The 20,248-nt window shown below is 34.1% G+C and overlaps 1 protein-coding gene across 1 annotated transcript; it reads left to right on the forward strand.

Moving 5' to 3' along the window:
* Positions 1–1,230: 1,230 nt before the first annotated feature.
* Positions 1,231–8,754, forward strand: LOC125226184. Its single transcript, XM_048130098.1, is given in 5 exon segments — positions 1,231–1,402; positions 1,477–1,563; positions 7,078–7,174; positions 7,250–8,071; positions 8,074–8,754. Coding segments are annotated over 5 exon segments (1,206 nt in total). The 5' UTR covers positions 1,231–1,378; the 3' UTR covers positions 8,250–8,754.
* Positions 8,755–20,248: the final 11,494 nt, after the last annotated feature.

Here is a 20,248-nt window from a genome sequence, read left to right on the forward strand (position 1 = left end):
ACAATACAGGCATATATGTATATAATAGCACGAGTCGTATAATTTAAATCAAACATAAAAAATATATTAGAATTTAATAAAGATAAAATATATCCTAGGTAAAGATAATATATATACGACCGGTCTGGCATAACGGGTAGTGACCTCGCCTGCTAAGACGCGGTCCCGGGTTCGAATCCCGGAAAGAGCATTTATTTGTGTGATGAGCACAGATATATTTGTTTCTGAGTCATGGATGTTTTCTTTGTATTTGTATATTATATATATCGTTGTCTGAGTAGGTACCCACAATACAAGCCTTCTTGAGCTTACCGTGGGGCTCAGTCAATCTGTGTAAGAATTTCCTATAAAATTTATATTTATTTATTTATTTATTTATATATATAACACCACGAGGATGAATGCGAGTATCAATTTTCATTGCCTGTTGAATATTAAATATGAAAATCAGCATTCGACACTAAAAACAAGTTCTCTAGATGAATGTGCAAGTTTTGCGACTCCAGCGGATTCTACTTAAATCATGGCGGCTTGTTTGTCTAAAATCATCACGCGCCACATCTTCGAGCGTTCACTTTCATTGATTTGCATGTCAAGTTTCATTAGTAGTTACTGTGTGTAAACATTTTTCTGAATCACGTGCATCATTTGAATAGTAATTGATTGAGCTATTGGTTATAGGTAGTTTTTTTTAAGGGAATTATCGTGAAAACGAAATGAAATTGTAAACCAATATGTAATAAAATATACAATGTTTGCCTACGTCGAGCTCTACTGTAAGTAATAAAATAATCGTAATTCGTTATTCACTGTACGGAGAAAGCGCCTCCCAATCTAAACGTTTACTGAGTGCACCTCCCAATCCAAAGTTACATACATTTTCTGCGACGATTATGCTATCAAGTAACCTACCTATCAGAAGACGTCAAACACTCATGGTACCTCCACCATCTCTCATTGGCCTTAAACTTACAAAGATAAGTATAAGATGTGAGACTTATTCATTTTCAGTAGGTACTTTTTAGACACATTAATTTGTAACGAATTTTTTTTTATTCCGCTACAATTTTATCGCTCTGTTTATCTTCCTGAAACGGTATGTTGCAGATATGAAACAGATTATCTACAATTAATTGTCAGCGCATCCTAGCCGTGACTGCAGTTGTCAATGTGTGCATGTGTGCGAACGTCGGGAGGTGCGAATGGATGAGTTTATATATAGGTAACGTTGGCCTATGTGGGGCGTCTTCGCGCTTGCAACCTTGGATATGGACACGTTAACAAAATTACGTCATAAAATGTAAATTTAAACATAATAAAAAAAAAGTTTGGTGATTTTGTTTTTGTGGTGGTGACACGTTACCTGGATACCGTGACAATGGCGAGAGTGCTTGCATTGCTGGTAGGTAACTTATTTATTTTAATTTGGAATAGTGAAGTATCTACTATTAAAAAAAATATGTTTAATATTTTTAGGCCCTCTCGGCGCACCTATTAGTATTAACATGCCAAGAAGATACTGATGTCTTGGAAGAGGAAGTGAAAGAGCATGATACCAATCAAGTGAGTAATTATAATGCCACTCTTTTTTGTTACTTAATTACGCTTTACTTAGATTATTACTATGTTGGAATCATTTTTTAAATAAGTAGTATAGTAAGTACTATGTTCGTACTCTCATTACTGTCGAAAAAATATGACACTTTTAGGAATATATTCAATAATATTTTAGTTCCAAAATATATCGTACTTAATTTTTAACAGCTAAAAAGATTAATATTATTATAGTTTCATTTTTGAATGTCATAAATTTTATTTATTTTCTATTGTTATTATTTATGTATTAGGTTTAATAAAATAAGTAGGTATGTAACAATGTCTATATATTATGCAGCCATCAATAGATACGATGACAATTTGAAACTGACCGGTTTGGTCATTCGATCTCCTAACGAATCGATTCGAACATTATTAGCTCCAGATATGACACGGATCAAATATGTCATCGACAAAAGGACAATTTTTTAGAGAAAGGTATCTTTTGACACTGACATAATAATTGTATCTGATCCATATAGTATGTAAAGCTAACGTCTGACGTAATTGACGTATGTCAACTCAAAGTAAGATAACCCCACAAATCTCATAAACTCGGACATAGGTATACTAAAATGACAAGCAGACACAGGAAGAGTGTATACCCGGTGTTTTGTGCCAAGTGTTTTTCCTTTCTGGTAAATCAAATCGGTTTTAACTTTTTGCCGCTTTCGTTCCGGCAAATATGTAAATTGCGAATTAACATCGATTAGTCTAATTGATTCAGGAAGCATTTCTTTGCTTGGATTTCAACGATATGTTTTTTATTAATTAGTTACACTTTCATAATTATACACATAAATTTACGCCTGTGTTTCCAAAGGGTAGGCAGAGAACATGAAACTGCTCAAGTGGTCGTGACATTACTGTGACATGTTGCAAGGCTGTGGGATATGGGTTCGATAGTGGCGAGGGCGATGTCTCACCACTATTGAACCCATATCTACCAGTCGACTTCTATGACATGCACTGGGTGGTGAAATTCTTAATACCACACGTACCTATAATAGGCACGTTTAATAGTCAGGAATTTTTCTTCATAATGGGGTTGATAACTGTCAAAAGTTTGCATAGATGGCACCAGCTTATCCTTAGCTAAAAGAGGAAGCTAAATAATATATAGCCATCCCCCATTGGTGATCTTGCTTATTTTTGCTTATAAGGGACAGATTTTTTGAAACCATCATATTATAAAAATATTATTACAGAGAAAATATAAAATTTTAAACCACAATTACAATTTGCATTTCGTAATTTTAAAAATATCCAAGGTCTGAGATAAAAATACGTGGCTATAAAACAAATAACTCGTAATGTCGTATGCGTCATCTTTTTTAAATAGCCACTGATAAAATTAAGAGTTCAAACACAACTGTATTAAAATACCGGTACAGCTGCTGTCTGTGGCGAAACCCATAAGCGCCGCATTCGCGTAATACATACTTGCTTGCCACAGTCAGTTAGCACAGAGTCAGTCATTTTGTGAAACGTCTAAAAGATAAATGAAACAAGAATACTGTCTAGCTAATGGATATATTTTTTTTATAATCCATGGATCTATTAAAAATAATATTCTAACATTTGTTTTCAAAGCAATGTTTAATGTATAATAACATGTAATTATTTTAAAACTGAAAATGCTGTGTTCTTTCTACTCATGATTGACCTAATTTTTTTTTTCGTTTTGTGACTAAAAATAACACCAGTGTGCGTAGCCGAATGCACAAACGCTCACGATAATATCTCTTTCGTAGCTATCTTTATTGCTCTTGCGTATTGGCGCGACAGAGCCAGACTACATTTCTGCGGCGTTTCGCATCGCAGAAATGCCATTCAGCTACGGGGCCAGGAAATTAAAGTGGTCACAGTAATTACATGACACTGGATAACACGAAGAAAATTTTAATCCTTGTGTTTACCTCCTATCTTATCTCATAAAAAACAAATCATTTTAATTTTTCATCGCGAATTCATGGATACGTAATAAAAAACTTATTTTAGTGATATATAATTATGTATAGCTTTTTTAGCTTTAATTTAAAAATATATCAGTGTTGATATTATTATTCAATCAATTCCCACTCCATTTATTACTTACCTAACGATTTAATTTTATTTAAATAATTTATAATAATTTAAATATCTACATCAATTAAATTCTAAAGAAAAGTCGACTACTCGTAATCAACGTAATCGACATTATCGATTTTTCTTACCAAAAATTTACAGTTAAGTACATTAATTTTACAATTGCTCACAATTCATTACATGAGAAATTAACACTAACTTAACTATGTTGAGCGTATGTATGAAATTTGATTACAAAAGGTCAACCTTGGTATTATAACATTTTTCTTTATGTATACAGTAATTTATCAGTTTCTAAACTAATAGTATACAAAAAGAGTTGGTATATGTTCGTAGGGTAAACATAAAATTAGTAGGTAGACAAATAAAATAAAGATCAGAAAATATAATTGCCACAACATATGCACAAATAGTTATGGAAAATGGTCATTGGTTGCCGCAACTGCTCCGATCGATATTGCCGCCCGATGTAGCTCACCCACTTTTCTCCCACTCACCACGGTCGGTCGCAGTAAAAGTACCGGGCAACCAGTTTCGGCCACTTTTGATTTCTTTTAATGTCAGAAGGTACTTGACCCTTGAATTTTAATGTGAACTATATTTAGTACAGCACAATGTCATATTTTAAGACGATAGAAATTGAGGTTTAAAATAATTTCAGACTTGGTAAATGTAAAGTACCTTTTTAACAATAAAGGACTTTAAATTAATGACCTAAATTTATTACTTACATTTATTTCCCTGTTTCTATTTGTTTAAATATGAAGTGGCCAATTAGCGTGGGCCAGTACCTAACTAATCACTCTTTAATGTGTTCGTAAATATATAAGATATTTCGAAACACATGCATAACCGCTCTCTTTTTAAACATCTTCAACTCGGAAGTTTACAAACAAAAGAAATGTATAACATACCTGCCAAATTAAGCCTTCAATCATTCATTTTCATTAAGTTATACACCGTATTATGTAAAGATTACAAAACAGCTGACCCAGTCGAAATGATGATCGTTGAAGCTAGACGCCGATCGAAACTCACTCTGGCTCTGTCGCGCTAAGACGGAAGATATAGAGATAGCTAGCTAAGATAACGATATTATCGTAAGCGTTTGTGCATTTGGCTACGCACTTAGAGCAGACAGAAGAAAACGAAAGTAGAATAAACGAAAGCGATCCGTCATTGACATTGAGTAATGCGCGCGCGCCGGTGGCTCATCTTGAACTTGGCGAAGATGATCAAGTGACATTTATCGTCTGTTTACAAACATTATAGTGGGCATGCTGTTGCAGTTAGTTCATTCATTAGCATACTAGTAAGTTAGTCTAGATATTTGCATATTCGTCTAGACTAATTTTGATTATTTAAGCATTTTAGCAGGGGACATGAGGGGTAAGGACATTAGACAGAGGAAATATTCCGAAATTATATGTAGATACATACTTTGTACATTTCCAGATCCAAGTTTTATAACTCATTTTATAATTTTTTATTGTTTTTGATGTAACACTTCCTGTTACATTTTTTGTAACAATGTCCGTCCATATTTTGGCGCGAGGAAGACGCTCAGTAGTTATATTTTAGTATTTTGATTAAAACATAATTTTGATGTCAGTATAGATACTCCAATTGGTCTTTCAGGGCACTAAAATATTCATACATTTTTTAGAACTTATGTAGTCACAAATATAATATTCATATAGTAACCCTACATTTTAGGGCTATTAAAGCAGCTATTATTTAATTATTTTTAAGTTTTTGTATTTCAAAGTAAATAAAAAAAAGTCAAATGCCTTTAAAATCTATAATGACTTTACTAACGTGTAGATGTAGTTCATAAATCAACGAAGATAGTTTATAATTATTCAAATGTATTGATTAGTGATATTTTCTGTTGCCTAGAGTTAAAATTTAGCACATAATTATGCGGTGAAAACACAGCAAAAAGTTTGTCAAAAAAGAAACCTCAAACCTGTGAATCAATGCGCAATCTTATTAATTTATACGAAACCTAATTAGATATTTCATATGGATGACTGTGCACATAACAATCATGTAAATAGTGTGTTTTTGATTGATAAGTATTTATTGTACTAGTTTAACGACTCAAAAATCTACAGAAACATTGTAATGTTTAACTGTCATAATGGATGAGGTGTAATCAGTTACTTGGGTTTAAATACAAAATACAAAATCATTTATTCAGCAAATAGGCCACGGGGGCACTTTTACATGTCAACATTACAGAGTATTCATTAAAGTTAAACAAATGAAATTAATAGAAATATTAACTAAAAATATTAATCATAAGCAAAGTAGCTATACACTGATATAGAATTAGAGATGTATAGTCTCTAAATGTCATATTATTACTAACTATAATCAATACATAAATAAAGCGCAAACAGATACAAAGATAAAAGAAATCTATAATACTTCAACAGTTGTAAAATACTGAATGTTACAAGTAAAAATATTATACTTAATCAAATAATCCATGGAGATGTATAGAGTCTCCAAGAGTCAAATTTTATAAAATTAAAATATTTAAAAGTAAAAACCTTTGTCAAATCATACAAAAAAAATACAGAAAATGAACAGCTAAATTACACATTTCAAGAGATGTACATGTCTAGTTGTCAATCATTAAAGAACAAATCAAGTTTACAAAAAAATATAATCAAAATCTCAGAGATATATAAGGTCTCTAAGTGTCCAAAAACTAAAATTAACTTAATCAAACGACAACAAGATCATTAAAGTAAGGAATCTATTTTAAAATAAAATATAATCAAAATCTCAGATATGTATAAATTAATAAAGTATATACCTATTTGAGAAACCACGTCTCGTCCTGTATGGCTACAGGCTAAGAATTTCATCACCCCCTGGCTTCCGTGGGTGTTGTAGTAGTCGACTGTCTGATATGAGTTCCATCGTGGTGTGGCTTATGGACTGGCAACCTGTTACTTCAATGTCACAATATCGTTTTTTCTCAACCCCTTAATTGCTAAGAGAGGCATTGACCCCTTGAGTAGTTCCATCTGCACTACCCGTTTTGGAAATATAGACCTAAGTTTATATATGTGTGGTATTTGAGAAATAATATAGACCCATAAAGTACTAATTTGACATATGGTTGATAGCTACGCAATGGTTCCACGCCCACAATCAATTACCTTCATTATACCGCTCACATTCCACTCTTATGGAAATCATTAAACCGATCATTTATTATTCAGCATACTAAACTGTAATCGCCAAGCATGCGATGAATTGTCATAATGAGTAAAAGACGGCTCTTGCTCACGCAACCTATCAAGTCACACATTCTTTGCTTCTTTCTTTGTATTTAATAATTTAATTAACGGTTCGGCACTTAAACTTTGCTTGCAGGGAAATCCTAGTTATTCCTTCAGCTACGGAGTCTCCGATACGAAGACGGGTGACGTCAAATCGGTGTGGGAGTCCAAGGAAGGTGACACTGTAAAAGGTGATACATGAAACGGTACGTTTTTTATTCTTAATAATCACAAAGTTGCAATAGTCATGATCCCTTATTTTACAGGTCATTACAGTGTTGTTGAACCCGATGGTTCCATGAGATCTGTGGAGTACTCAGCCGGCCCTAATACCGGATTCACGGCCGTTGTGAAAAATGATGGAGAGCCGGTTGAGAAAAAGGGTCGTAGCTTATTTGAAGAAAAATCTCAACGAGATTTTGGGAAGTTTTACGACTTTTCTGAAGATTCAGATGAAGAAAGAGATTCTTACCTGCCAACTGATAGGAAAAGAGCAAAACACCCATTAGAAACTTTATTTAAAGATTATTCCCTAAAGAAACGGCCAAAGTACCCAAAAGATTTAGAAGCCAGTGACTTCACTCATAGCATTACAATAAAACATCCACTTGACGAAGCAGGAAACGAGCCACATAGTCACCAGGGTATTAATTATGACCCAAATTGCAAAAAACATAACAAAGAAACGAGTAATTTATATGGTAATTTAGTTGAGTTTGATTTAACCAAAAGGTATCCAGGTAACAAACTTTTCCAACCAGCATTCGATGACGATTCGCAGAATTCCCCGTCCAACTATGATGCAGAAAAACTTACCAGTCCATTTGGGTACAATGGGTACAAGTTCCCAACATTATCAGAAGCAGATTTGAGGATATTGGCGAATAAATACAAGGGGCGTCCGAGTTATGAAAATGAACACTTCCCTATACCTGAGTTGCCGATACCGGACAAATATTATCCGGACGATATTCCTCCGCGACCGAAGAAGAAAAACAGACCACCGAAAATTCCAGATTATAGTTATCCTAGCGATGATATTAACGATTACATACTAGTGCCGAAAAAGAAGTTTAAGAATCCGCCAAGGATCCTGATGATTACAGACACGAAGAGGATGATTACGAGCGTCCGCAATACTCCAACGATGACGACGACGATGACGACCGACACCGCCAGCCGAACAAGGGCGAGAAAAAAATCGTCCGTAAAATAATTAAGAAGAGAAAGCCGGTCATCAACTTATTAGATATTCTTGATATTTAATTTTATATTACTAATTACAAACTAGGTAATAAAGCTTGGGGTAATTTCTAAGATAACAGATATGAACAGACTGAAATGCAATTAAAACAACGAAAGATCTGATATCTTTTTAGTTCTTTTTTGCAAGCTGTGACGTTAGATTAGAAATTAAACGATTTAAGTAAGAAATTGTATATACACTAGACACTATATTTATAAATTCTTTAAAATCGTTAAAATATTAAAAGTAACATATTGTTAAATTCACGAAGTAGACTGATTTTGTGGTTTATTAAATAATTGAATCAGTATCTGTATAATTTTATAATTGCATTTGGACGAAATACAACATACCAAAGTATTAAACCTAAGTATTTAACGTAACTTATTTATTGTGATGTCACATAACTCCGAAAGTCTATAATTATATAGTTTGTGTGAAGAAGGCACGATACGAAACATACGATGCTATTTTGTTATTCATAAGTAGGATGTAAAAACACTAATTTTGATGTAAATAGCATAATAAAACGAAAATTATTCGATGTGTTTTTTTATTACACCCAAATAATTGAAATAATTTAATACAATTTTTTTTGAAAAAAATAACAGCAAAGCATCTCTTTCTCGAAAGCGTCACTGGTTGTCTTTTTTTTTATTATTTTAAGGTGTTATTAAATTAGGTGCAATACAGGTTAAATAAATATCATATTTTATTGCAATGTTATAAACACACACTGCTTTTGAAAATTGAAAGTGAAACATGATATAGGCATTCACGGGGCGTTTCTAAACAAATCTGTGAATGTGTTACTAATGGTTTTCGGCGAACTGTATCAGTTATGCTCTTGCGCAAGCAATCTTCAATGATAGCGAAAGTGCCGGCGCACGAGTGTGATATTACGTCACAAGGACGTTGGGTTTATTTATAACTGTTTACTTTAAAGGGTCTTTTTGTGCTTGATGCACACAAATAAAATGGAAGTAGGTCACTAAAGCGAGCATACGGTTTTTATACGCCTACTTTAATGATTTGAATGACGTCAAATCTTAATACCGCTAGGTTAAGAGCCCATCGTCCGTCCAAGGGCGTCCTTATTAACGGGTTGTGTTTTCTAATAAATAATTTATTTATTTTTTAGTCACTATAGTACTATTGTTGTCCTACTAATTAACCACTTTTGATCTTTCTCACATTGTTTTATTTTGTGTATGGTTCGCATTATTTACTAAACGGCAAATAGTGGTCATTTTTCCGTTAATAAATAACGTAAACGATAAGCAAAACAAAACTTTGTGAGAACAACTAAAGTTAAGGATAACAACAATACAAATAATTTATCGAGGGAAACATAACTGTACAGTGGTTGCTCTTAAAGACTAAGGGATGATTTATACAATTGCCTGAACTGGGATAGTTCCTGTGTTTCAGACAAAAACAAGGACTAATTTGGTTATTTAATTTTTGATAATGGTTAAATATTGATTTATAAAATACAGTCATAAATTATTATTTTATCATAAAAAACAATTGCGCAACTGAGGGCGCCACTAGGTAACGAGCTATGGCTACCTAAATCGCACTATAATTAATCCTTAAATTACATACGTTTATACTCGATCGCACGTGAGCTATCTATGAGCGATTAGTTACAAGTACCCATTTATACTACACTAGATTTCACTCGCCAATATAAAGGAAATCCTTAATGTGTATTGCGATCCGATTACTATGAAACAATACTAATTAATGGATCAGACTAAGTAGCTTGTGAAATGTAATTAACACCAATCTGAGTTCCGGCTAGGCAGATCTGGTGTATGTCTATTATATCTAATGCCTAATTATTGTAGCTATAATAACACAATTATGTCGGATGTTAAATGTAATAGCGACAAAATTTAATTAAAAAATAGACACGAGGATACGAAATTGCATCAGTTTATTACTTGAATGAATATAAAATTTATTATACAAATTGAATTATGTTTGGGTAATCAAACATCATTATGATAATTATAGCATATTTACCATTAAATAGGTTTTGTTACTAATAGTTTTGTACCGTACCTATAAAGGTTTTTCTTTTTGCCTAGTGCATTCGTCAAATCTTGGGATTAGTTGTCAAAGCGGACCCCAGGTTCCCTTGAGCCGCGACGAATGCTGGGATAACGCAAGTAGGATGATAAATGTTTTTCTTTTGAATTAGGATGCTGTCATATTTATTCTCTTTACAAATGAGGATAAATTTGATTGCATGGAAATCGGACAGTGAAGAAAATGCCACATTTTTATCCTTTACCTTTTAAACTTTTGAACGCTTTGCCTTTTCTCGTCAAATATAGCCTTCGCGCCAGGACCTCTTTTAAATAGTTAGTAAATAACGAATATAAACCTTATCTGTCAGCATGACAATTGCTTTAACAGCGTCCGCTTTAGCAACTTTAGGCGTTGCTGGTGTCGTGGGCACGGCAGCACACGACGCCTTTAGCCGTTCTTGGCGGTAAAAGGGTTAAATTGATATTATAAATGGACAAAATGTGTAGTTGCATCACGCTAGGAAATACTTGTTTGCTGACAAAGCGTCATAAACACCTGTGTAAGTATGTAGGTTGAACTGATTCCATTTATGTTTGATGATTTTTTGCAAGCTTGAGGGCGTTACGTAAACGTCAATAAGCTGTGTGCCTCTAGCCAAAAGTACAATCGTTGAGGCTCCGTGGCGAATGCAACTGACTCTCTCGCACTAGGGGCCTCCATGAGCTGATGCGGATTACCCGGAAGCCCGGAACGGACGCCCGTCTAGTAAGAAATTCTATGAACAGTGCTAAATGACGCAGGCGCCTGCGACGGACTTTACATATTGGCGGGACCCGCGAGCACAGAACTATATGTTCTGTGCCCGCGAACGTGCGCACGGGCGACCTAGTGCCTAGTACCTAGCCAGCTAGTGGAGGCCCTAATATGGAAGAGTGATAGAGAGAGATGACTTATGATACGCCACGGAGCGTCAACGATTGTAACCTTGGCTAGAGAGCTTTAACGTATTTGTAATAATTGTAATTTATACAGTCGTGAACGTGAGTGATGACCAAATATTTGAACTGTTATTGTTAACTTTTTTATGGTGATTATCAAGCATGGAGTCAATTCTACATAATTACAATTGAGGTTATCATAACAAAATTTATTTCGCCACCAAAGCAAAGATACCGCTTCTGGTAAAATAGAGCAAGGAAGTTGCGCTCAGACGGAAAACTGTGAAAAGATGATACTCACATGCCAAACAATCATTTAATGATTGGATTATGATTACTGCCAAGGATGCAAGGTTTTTAAGGATAGCTGGAAAAGTCATATAAAATGCATGCCTACACAAATTAGCGAGGCGGGTCGACACTGACGGAACCCAATTATATCATTTATCTTTATCGATCGTGTGTTAATAAGATTTGCTACTAAACTAGTGATGTCACGTTCCCGAGCACCCCAAATTGCGCAAGAGTTGGGAATTAAGTAAAAATAAGAAAGTGATCAGTTGACGTTAATGCGGTTACTCGCGGTTATGCTGCGCGCACGCAGGGACATTCACCGGTGGGCGCGGCCGTGACACGGCCGGCATTGCCGCAATGCGGTGTATTCCACTCTAGTTTCAGTTTTTACAATGTATCTAAGCCTATACCATGTTTACTCGAATGCATTTTTGGCTCCAGTAAGTAACCGTTTGGGAACATTGTTCAGTCATATATTAACATAATTTTCCGCGATGTTTCTGCTATCGAGTGACATATCTACATGCCGGCGGCCGCGAATGCACGGCCCATTCAGTAGTGACGACCTTCATGCGGCGCATCAGAACTTAATGTCGGCTGCTCGCGTGCGGTCCGTTTGTTAATGTAGGTAAGAATTTAGAATGGTGGCATTTTGTGAGCATCAAAGGAGTGAGCCTGTACCTACTTGTACTATTATTTATTCTGTGGTAGAGGTTATACTATGAGTTTTTAACACGTTACTCAATTACTACGGTGTGCTCTAAAACAGGCATTGTCGATGTTTGGGTAGAAAAATAACCACTAAGCTAAGTGGGACTACGCAGGTCTTGTAGGGCGTATACATGCACACAGGTAGGCCAAATGAGCAGAGTGGGTCAAGTGGGTGCCACAGTGCAAACTGCCAATGGTCGGCCTATAAGATAACAGGACTACAGATTCTGCAATTAATAGGTAAGATTGAAATAAAGGAAGACCTTTGGCTGGCACTGGCAGTGAGACACCTTATTTATTGGCAGTGGTCACTGAAAATTACATACATTGTATGGACTTAAGGAGAAACTGAGCAGCGTCCCCAAACTGTTTCTTACTAGAGTTAAAAAAATAAAACATTTTCCGTTACATTTTCGCTTTCGAGTAACATGTTAAAAAACTCATGATAGCCACAATTCAGTCAGGTATTAATATTGATTTGTAGGGCTCGTGGCGACAGATATAGATCGGTGAATGTGGTGTCGAAACGAAAAAGAATAAATGCAAGGCCAATGGTCCTTAAAAAGGGCGTGCGTGATTTTGCTTTCACTGAAATTTTGTCAATTACGTAGAAAAATTCGGTGTTGTTAAAATTTCCATTAAAATACGTTTCTTCCCATAATTTTTAATGGTAGCTAACCCAATATTGCAATATTTCAGATTACTATGGGTTTGCTATGGGTGTGTGAGAACTTATTCTGGAACCACAGTAAACAATTTTATGAGTAGGCAGGCTTCTAAATCAGAACATAATCCCAGACAAAAAGAAAACAGAATAATAAAGTCAAATCTGAATATTAGATACGAAACAAAACTAACGCATTAAAAAAGCCTAAAGCTGTTATGTCAGCTTCTTAATCAAAAATAGATTGATATCGTTCACTTAAAATCTTAATGAACGATTGTCATGACATTTAAATGCAATTTCACAGTACCTAATTGTAGACTCGGAACTATGAGGTGAAAGGCGTTAAAAAACGATCATAAGTGGAACACAGCGGTTGCCACGCGCCATCGACATTGTAGATTTGTGCCCCGATTTGTCCAAGTTGCCTTACAAAGTCTACCATTAGCCGAACAGCAATTTATTCGATAACATTTGAATATCTAAACTGAAGTAAACGAACGTTACATATATAATTTATATCTATTTGGGTTGGTCACCGATTGAGTCTGTCTTATTCAGCAAGTGGCACGTCTAGCATAGGCACTGTCATATGTTTTATACTTTAACTAGGCGACAAAGGTGGTCATTGGTCAACGTTACGAATTACCTACAGTATTCATGGCTTAAATCTTAACGAGTCTAGTTATTTGCTCAAATCCAGAAAAATTTCAACGACAGATTTATTTATATTTTAAATTTGATTGCACAAAAGACAAATTCAATGTACAAAAGGCGAACTTAATTCCATGAGGCATTCTCTACCTTAACCAGAATTAATAATAATTGAGCTTAAAAAAAACTAAAAATATAGTCCAGTATTATAATAACAAATAAACATAATCAGGTATATCTCAATCTCTCAGGTATCTGACAGTAATAAATGCTAAGAAAAAGACCCAAAGGATTTTTCGACGACATGGTTAAGATTTATTTATTATTTATTCGTATGACATACATGTTAGAAAATAGAAACATAGAACTTAAAATTTTACTTAAATATCTAGACTAAGAGCAGTCAGCCTTTTGTGGCTTCGTCGCACAGGGTGATCAGGTCTTCGGGAGGGCCGGCATAGCGTGTTATAGGGCAGTCTTGAATTATGTGCTGGATGATTTGTGCTTCCGCACCGCAATCGCAGGCTGGAGAATACACCCACCCATCCATGGTTAAGATTGAAACTAAGTAAGTAGTAGATAATTATGTAAGACCGATCGTTGTGTATTTAGGTAAATCCCTGGAGTATGCTTATGTGTCTTTCGGGTGATAATGACGACTATGATGGTGAGTATGATAAATATGATAATGTATCACCCGATACCTTTTACACCAAAATGACAAAGTCATGAAACAGATCAAGGATTGCCAGTTAAAAGCCTTGTCGATTCTTGATTAAGTAGGTCGTAGTCGTCTAATTTCGAAGGTCACATCAAAATCACCATTATATCCATCATGCCAAGATTCCCCTTTCGAAATTACTCGAGCATTTCTGTGCTTCGAAATTACCCCAATGCACCCTACTTTACGTACCTATGATTATTTAAGATTGAGATAAATCCTTACAACGACAGTTACCCGCTTCTACACGTACGCCCTGAAATTATGAGTCGAAGGAAACTTGCTGTAATTTATCGACATACATATTCAGTACAATTATTTTAATAGCAGCTTTGGTCGAGTTTCATTCCACGATATTTGAATATGTTCTGAAGTAGTTTAATATGGTATAAAATAAAACAACATTCAAATAAGTATGCACTACATCGCACTCAAGCATGCTTGCCTTATTACTACTAAAATAATAAGAGACAAACATTCTTTACAAACTTAAAACTGAACCTAAACCATAAATTAGTATAGGTAGGGCTTTTCTAAAAATACCACCCCACATTGCTCCTAAAGCAAAAATACCCATCATGCTTGCTTTTATTTTATTCTGCGTTGAGCCGCAATGAATAAATAATATGAAATAAATACGCCGATTATAAAAATGAGTTTTTTTTTTTTGAGAGAAGGATTCTTTTTCACATGGCGCGTAAGGACTATTAAGGCGTGGTACGTCACGAATATTATATCGCAAGGCGCCGCCCCTTATTTGGAACGCAATTCAATGGGCTATAATAGTATAGCAACTATAGAGTAAAAATCCTAACTTAGAGATTGATAATTAAATTCATCTTATTACCCGCATAGACATGAACATTATTTTCAAGTAATGGTAAGTTTACTACTTATTAAATTAAAACTGGAATTATAAATCTTATCTTTTTATTCTCGTATAAAATGTTAATTGCATGTTGCTATCGACAGATTTTTAAAAGGCCATTGGACAAGCAATTTTTATGTTTCAAATAGAAAGTATTTTGACCTTAACACTTTTGTGGTTTTGCAAAGTGGATTAAAACTTGTCAACAAAAAAAAGCGCCTAACGCGCTCAGTTCAAACAATGACTATACCACAGCAATATGATCATGATAGGAGACTGTCAATATCAAGAATGACAATTCTTCTACCAAAAACGGTTGTAATGTATAAGTATACCGTATGTAATGTATAAGTGTTGCCCGATTTTTTGTGGTACCTAATAATTATGATAAGTACCTAGTATATCTAAATATTTCAATGTAATTATTAACTGGTCAACCGCGATCTTAATTGATGATTGATACCATATACTTATATACGTACGTTTTGAAATAGGTAGTGAAAATTACGAGTAAAACTTTGGTAGAAACGGTAGCCCCTTAATAAATTCCTTAATTAAAAGCTAGTTATAAATTGCGGTATCGCTCGCAATGTTTAAAATTTCAAGCCGACACTTACTCATATCTAAACGAATGCGGGCAATATGACATTCAATTAGTTACTTGAAGTACCAGTTTTATTGCACATGGGTATGTGTAGGTGCGGCATTCCTACTTTTGATAGAATACAGTCTTATTTCAACAACACAAAGTAAGAAAAAATCTTATCAACGTACAAAGGTGAACGTTACGAATCGCCTACAGTATCCATGGTTTAAATTTTACCGAGTCTAGTTATTTGTTCAAATCCAGAAAAAAACTTCAACGACAGATTTATTTATACTTTAAATTTTATTGCACAAAAGACAAACTCAATGTACAAAAGGCGAACTTAATGTCATGAGGCATTCTCTACCTTAACCAGAATTAATAAAAATACAATTGAGCTTAAAAAAAATAAAGTCCAGTATTATTTTTTTTTTTTTTAATAGCCTATAGTGTGTCCCACTGCTGGGCAAAGGCCTCCCCTGTTTTCCGCCACTCGTCACGGCTCTGTGCATCCAGTATTATAACAAATAAACATACTCAGGTATATCTCAATCTCTCAGGTCTCTGACAGTAATAAATGCTAAGAAAAAGACCCAAAGGATTTTTCGACGACATGGTTAAGATTTATTTGTGATTTATTCGTATGGCATACATGTTAGAAAATAGAAACATAGAACGTAAAATTTTACTTAAATGTCTAGACTAAGAGCAGTCAGCCAGTTAGAATAAAAGAAGCGTTAAATTGTTGTTTTGCTTGATACTCAACGTACGATTTTTAGATGACGTATCAACTTCCAAGACAGAAATCTTTCTACTTTATAATTTATACTTAGCTATCGTTCTAATTAAAATGGGATTACATAAATATGTACATATCTTACAATGACATCTCTTTCTAAGGCTTAACATTCTTTCAGATTAATTTTAAGCATGTATATAATCGATGAATATACACCTGAGAAATATTAAATGTGTATGTGTCTGACAAAAATTAATTTGGTTGATACATATTTATGATTTAAGACATGTACTAACAGAGAACATAAGTACGTCTGTATGTTCTCCATCAATATCACATTTAATATACATGTTGGATCTCCACGTGTAATAGTCAATGTAAAACATATAAATCTCCATTAAATTATTAGCATGCAAACAAAACATCCGGCAAACAAAAAACAACTCCATATGAATGGATCCTGGCTTCCTCTCGTTAGCTGCGTGCACCTGGCGAGGCGTTGCGTAACACGCCATTACAAAACGCCTCAGTGTACGTAGCCAAATGCAGAAGCGCTTTCGATAATATCGTTAACGTAGCTATCTCTACCGCTAGGTGCGACAGGGTCAGATTGCGTTTCGATCGGCGTCTAGCGTCAACGATTGTCGTTTCGGCTAGAGGTTAAAAAAATAATAGTCTACGCGAAATACCCGGAGGTGTGTGTTATTAATAGTATTGATTAACTATCAATACTAACGGATATGTATACTAAAGTCTGTTGATTAAACCTCTTGTCTTTCTATTTCATTGTATAGCCGAAGGTGTGTTTCACATTATCCGATCCGTTATCGGATGTATTTAAGAAGGAATTATAAGGCAAAAATCAAAGATGGCGGCTCAAGTGTATGGAATATCGGTCCTACATCCGACATTGGATCGGATAATGTGAAAACGCACTGACATAGCTTACTTGACTAATCCATCATTATAGACAACTACTATAGATAGTAGACACGCATAATACCTATTGCAAATGATTTTTAAGCACCCGTATACTACCTTTGATTCCAAGGTTTTCATATATGTATACCTGAATCATGATTTCTTTATTATGTTTGAAGAGCCAAGCGAACCAATTATAGTTGAAATTTCAAATGTATAAAAATGTAGGTACATATGTATGTAACGCAAAGGCTTTCAGGCAAACTTGATTTACCAACCAAAATAACACCAAAAAATTCAACAAATCCCAAAAAATTTAGTTTACTACTACATAAACCTGTACGTTAGTATTATTCCTTATTTCTTACCACCTGTCCTTACATATACCTAAATAAAAACAAATACGTAAAAACTTTTTAAAAGACTAGCCTACTGTCATATTGACCCCATGCAACTGACAAACCTGCTGCCATCGCGAAACTGGAGGTTAACGACATCGCATCGGAAAAGGCATGGTATGGATAGATGAGTCATTGCCAAGGCACAGCGAGACTCCAACCTAGACGCCTTCGTCACCTCGACATTCCGAATGGTAATGGAATTTAAATTCTGGCTTGTATAATTAACGAGTATTTAAGGAGATAAAGATGGATTCAGGTTCCTTGGACTTTTATCTGATGTTAGAGAATGGAAAAATAATTTATTTGTTAGAGAATTAAATAATTGACTGTGTCTTACCAAAATGATATTTATGGCGATGGCGTACATTTAATCCTGAATGAAGTTAAGGGTTCTATTGAATCGCGAGCATATAAAGAAACCCAGAGAGTAGTTAGTGGTTGTAATTATTTTCCTCTCATGTGATAGATACTGATTTTCACACTACTTATGACGAATTTATTATGTTCAAAAATATTATTCAATTTCAATTAACAAAATATGCAAAAAAAAATGTTCAAGAACAGAAAAGCGACTCCGGTAAAAATACCCACGTAGAAAAATATAATATACATCCTGTTTTTATTTAATTCTGTTAACTTTAAGGGAAGGTTCTTTAGATCACCTTTTAGAGTTCTAGTTCTTTAGATTAAACCATTGAAATTGAAAATTGAAATTGATCAAATACAATTAATTTCTCTAAGAAACTAGCGTCTTAACTCTTACGGTTATCGAGTTATTAAAACAATAATGATAATTACTGAACACGTGTATGACAGCCTTTACCAATTCCTAATGTTATTTGTTTGGACATGTGCTGTCAATCACTTGACACTAATTTTAATTTTATTCGTAAGGGTCTCTCACACTAATAAATTCATTTATTATGTATGAAAATGATGAAAAAATTTTTTGAGAATTTAACTAAAAGTGATATACAGAGTGGTTCCTGATAATGAACCTAGCTACGTGTCGAATTTAACGGAAAACAAAAAAAAAGATGTATAAGTAATACAATACAATACAATACAATACAATACTTTATTTATAACATCGAGTTACAGGTCAAAATACATTCAAGTACATGTTCTAATAAAAATACAATACATTAAGTACGTACTTAAATTAAATGTAAAAGTAAAGTAAAGTAGTATCTTAAAGTAAAGTAGTATAACACAGACAAGCCTATCCCATTGATGAAATGTTGAGTTGATTATTTATTTCGCAAGCCATTTCAATCTCATACAAGTGTTCTGGAGTGCAATACAATCCTATAGCCTAAACCATAATTGTATGCGGAGGCGTTGAAAATGCGTGGCTTTGTTCCGAGGCATGCGGCGTGTGCGCATTCAACCATTGTTATGTTAATCACCGCGCTATCAAACCACCATAAACCACCAGAGTTTTGGGAGAGGCACTATTTTTGGAACGAGATCTTAGATAGGTCTCGCATGTTATGAATATAATATAATTGCTTTCTTAGATAATTCTCAAAATATGGATTATGTTCAATGTTAATTTTTATAACGCTCAGAAATTGTATTTTCCGTTATTTAAAATTCATAGGTAATAATTATTGCTTGCAAGTAATGTTGGCCAACGTCAACGGCATAACGATAGTCATTTAATATTTTTCATATCGATTTACTTTATTATTTGATGTAACAAAGATGACAGCTAGAGACTGCTTAAGTATGTGACAAGTGATACATGCATAGGTTGCAAATAGAAAAAAACCAAATGTTTTTTTTTTCAGAATTTTGAAAATAAAACATGAAAAAAAAACCGAGCAAAATATGGTTTTTTTTTCAGATAAACAAATAATTCGAGTATTTATTGGGAAATCCCCGATGCGGCGTGCAACGTGGAGAGGTGGTGGTGTTGCCAACAGTAAATAGTGATAACTACCAACTACAGATTTCGTAAATGTTACTTTTATAAGACCAGAAATTAAAATTGTTTGATTGAATGTGTTTAATAGCTAACATTAAGTCTAAAAAACCGTATAAAAGTATTAATTGCTTTACAAATTTTGATTTCGTAAGTTTTTGTTCACAGTTTTCATTTCAGTAATAATTAAAAGAGTATTATTTGCTGCGCTCAATAAGGCGTCGTCAAAATAAACGGTTTACTTATAAACAATACATATTATAAAATACAGTAAACACCCTATAGTTTTCAAATTTAACAGGCTTCGAAGGGATACCATTGTGCAGGAGCCTTGACACACTTGCAGAACCACAGTAGGTACGAGTGTAAGTAAATGATAATAAACCATGTTTTATTGTCTAGTATATCGGTATTAATCTTTGATCGTATATAACTCATTAAAGTGGGGTATAAATACAAGGACTATAATTATAATAAGCAACTCCATTTAGGTAGATACCTAAATGTGTAACATTTAGTTTTACTTGCATTACTACTATTGGAATTTGTGAGCAT

The sequence above is a fragment of the Leguminivora glycinivorella genome, chromosome 5 (assembly GCF_023078275.1).
Source record: "Leguminivora glycinivorella isolate SPB_JAAS2020 chromosome 5, LegGlyc_1.1, whole genome shotgun sequence".
Taxonomy (NCBI): domain Eukaryota; kingdom Metazoa; phylum Arthropoda; class Insecta; order Lepidoptera; family Tortricidae; genus Leguminivora; species Leguminivora glycinivorella.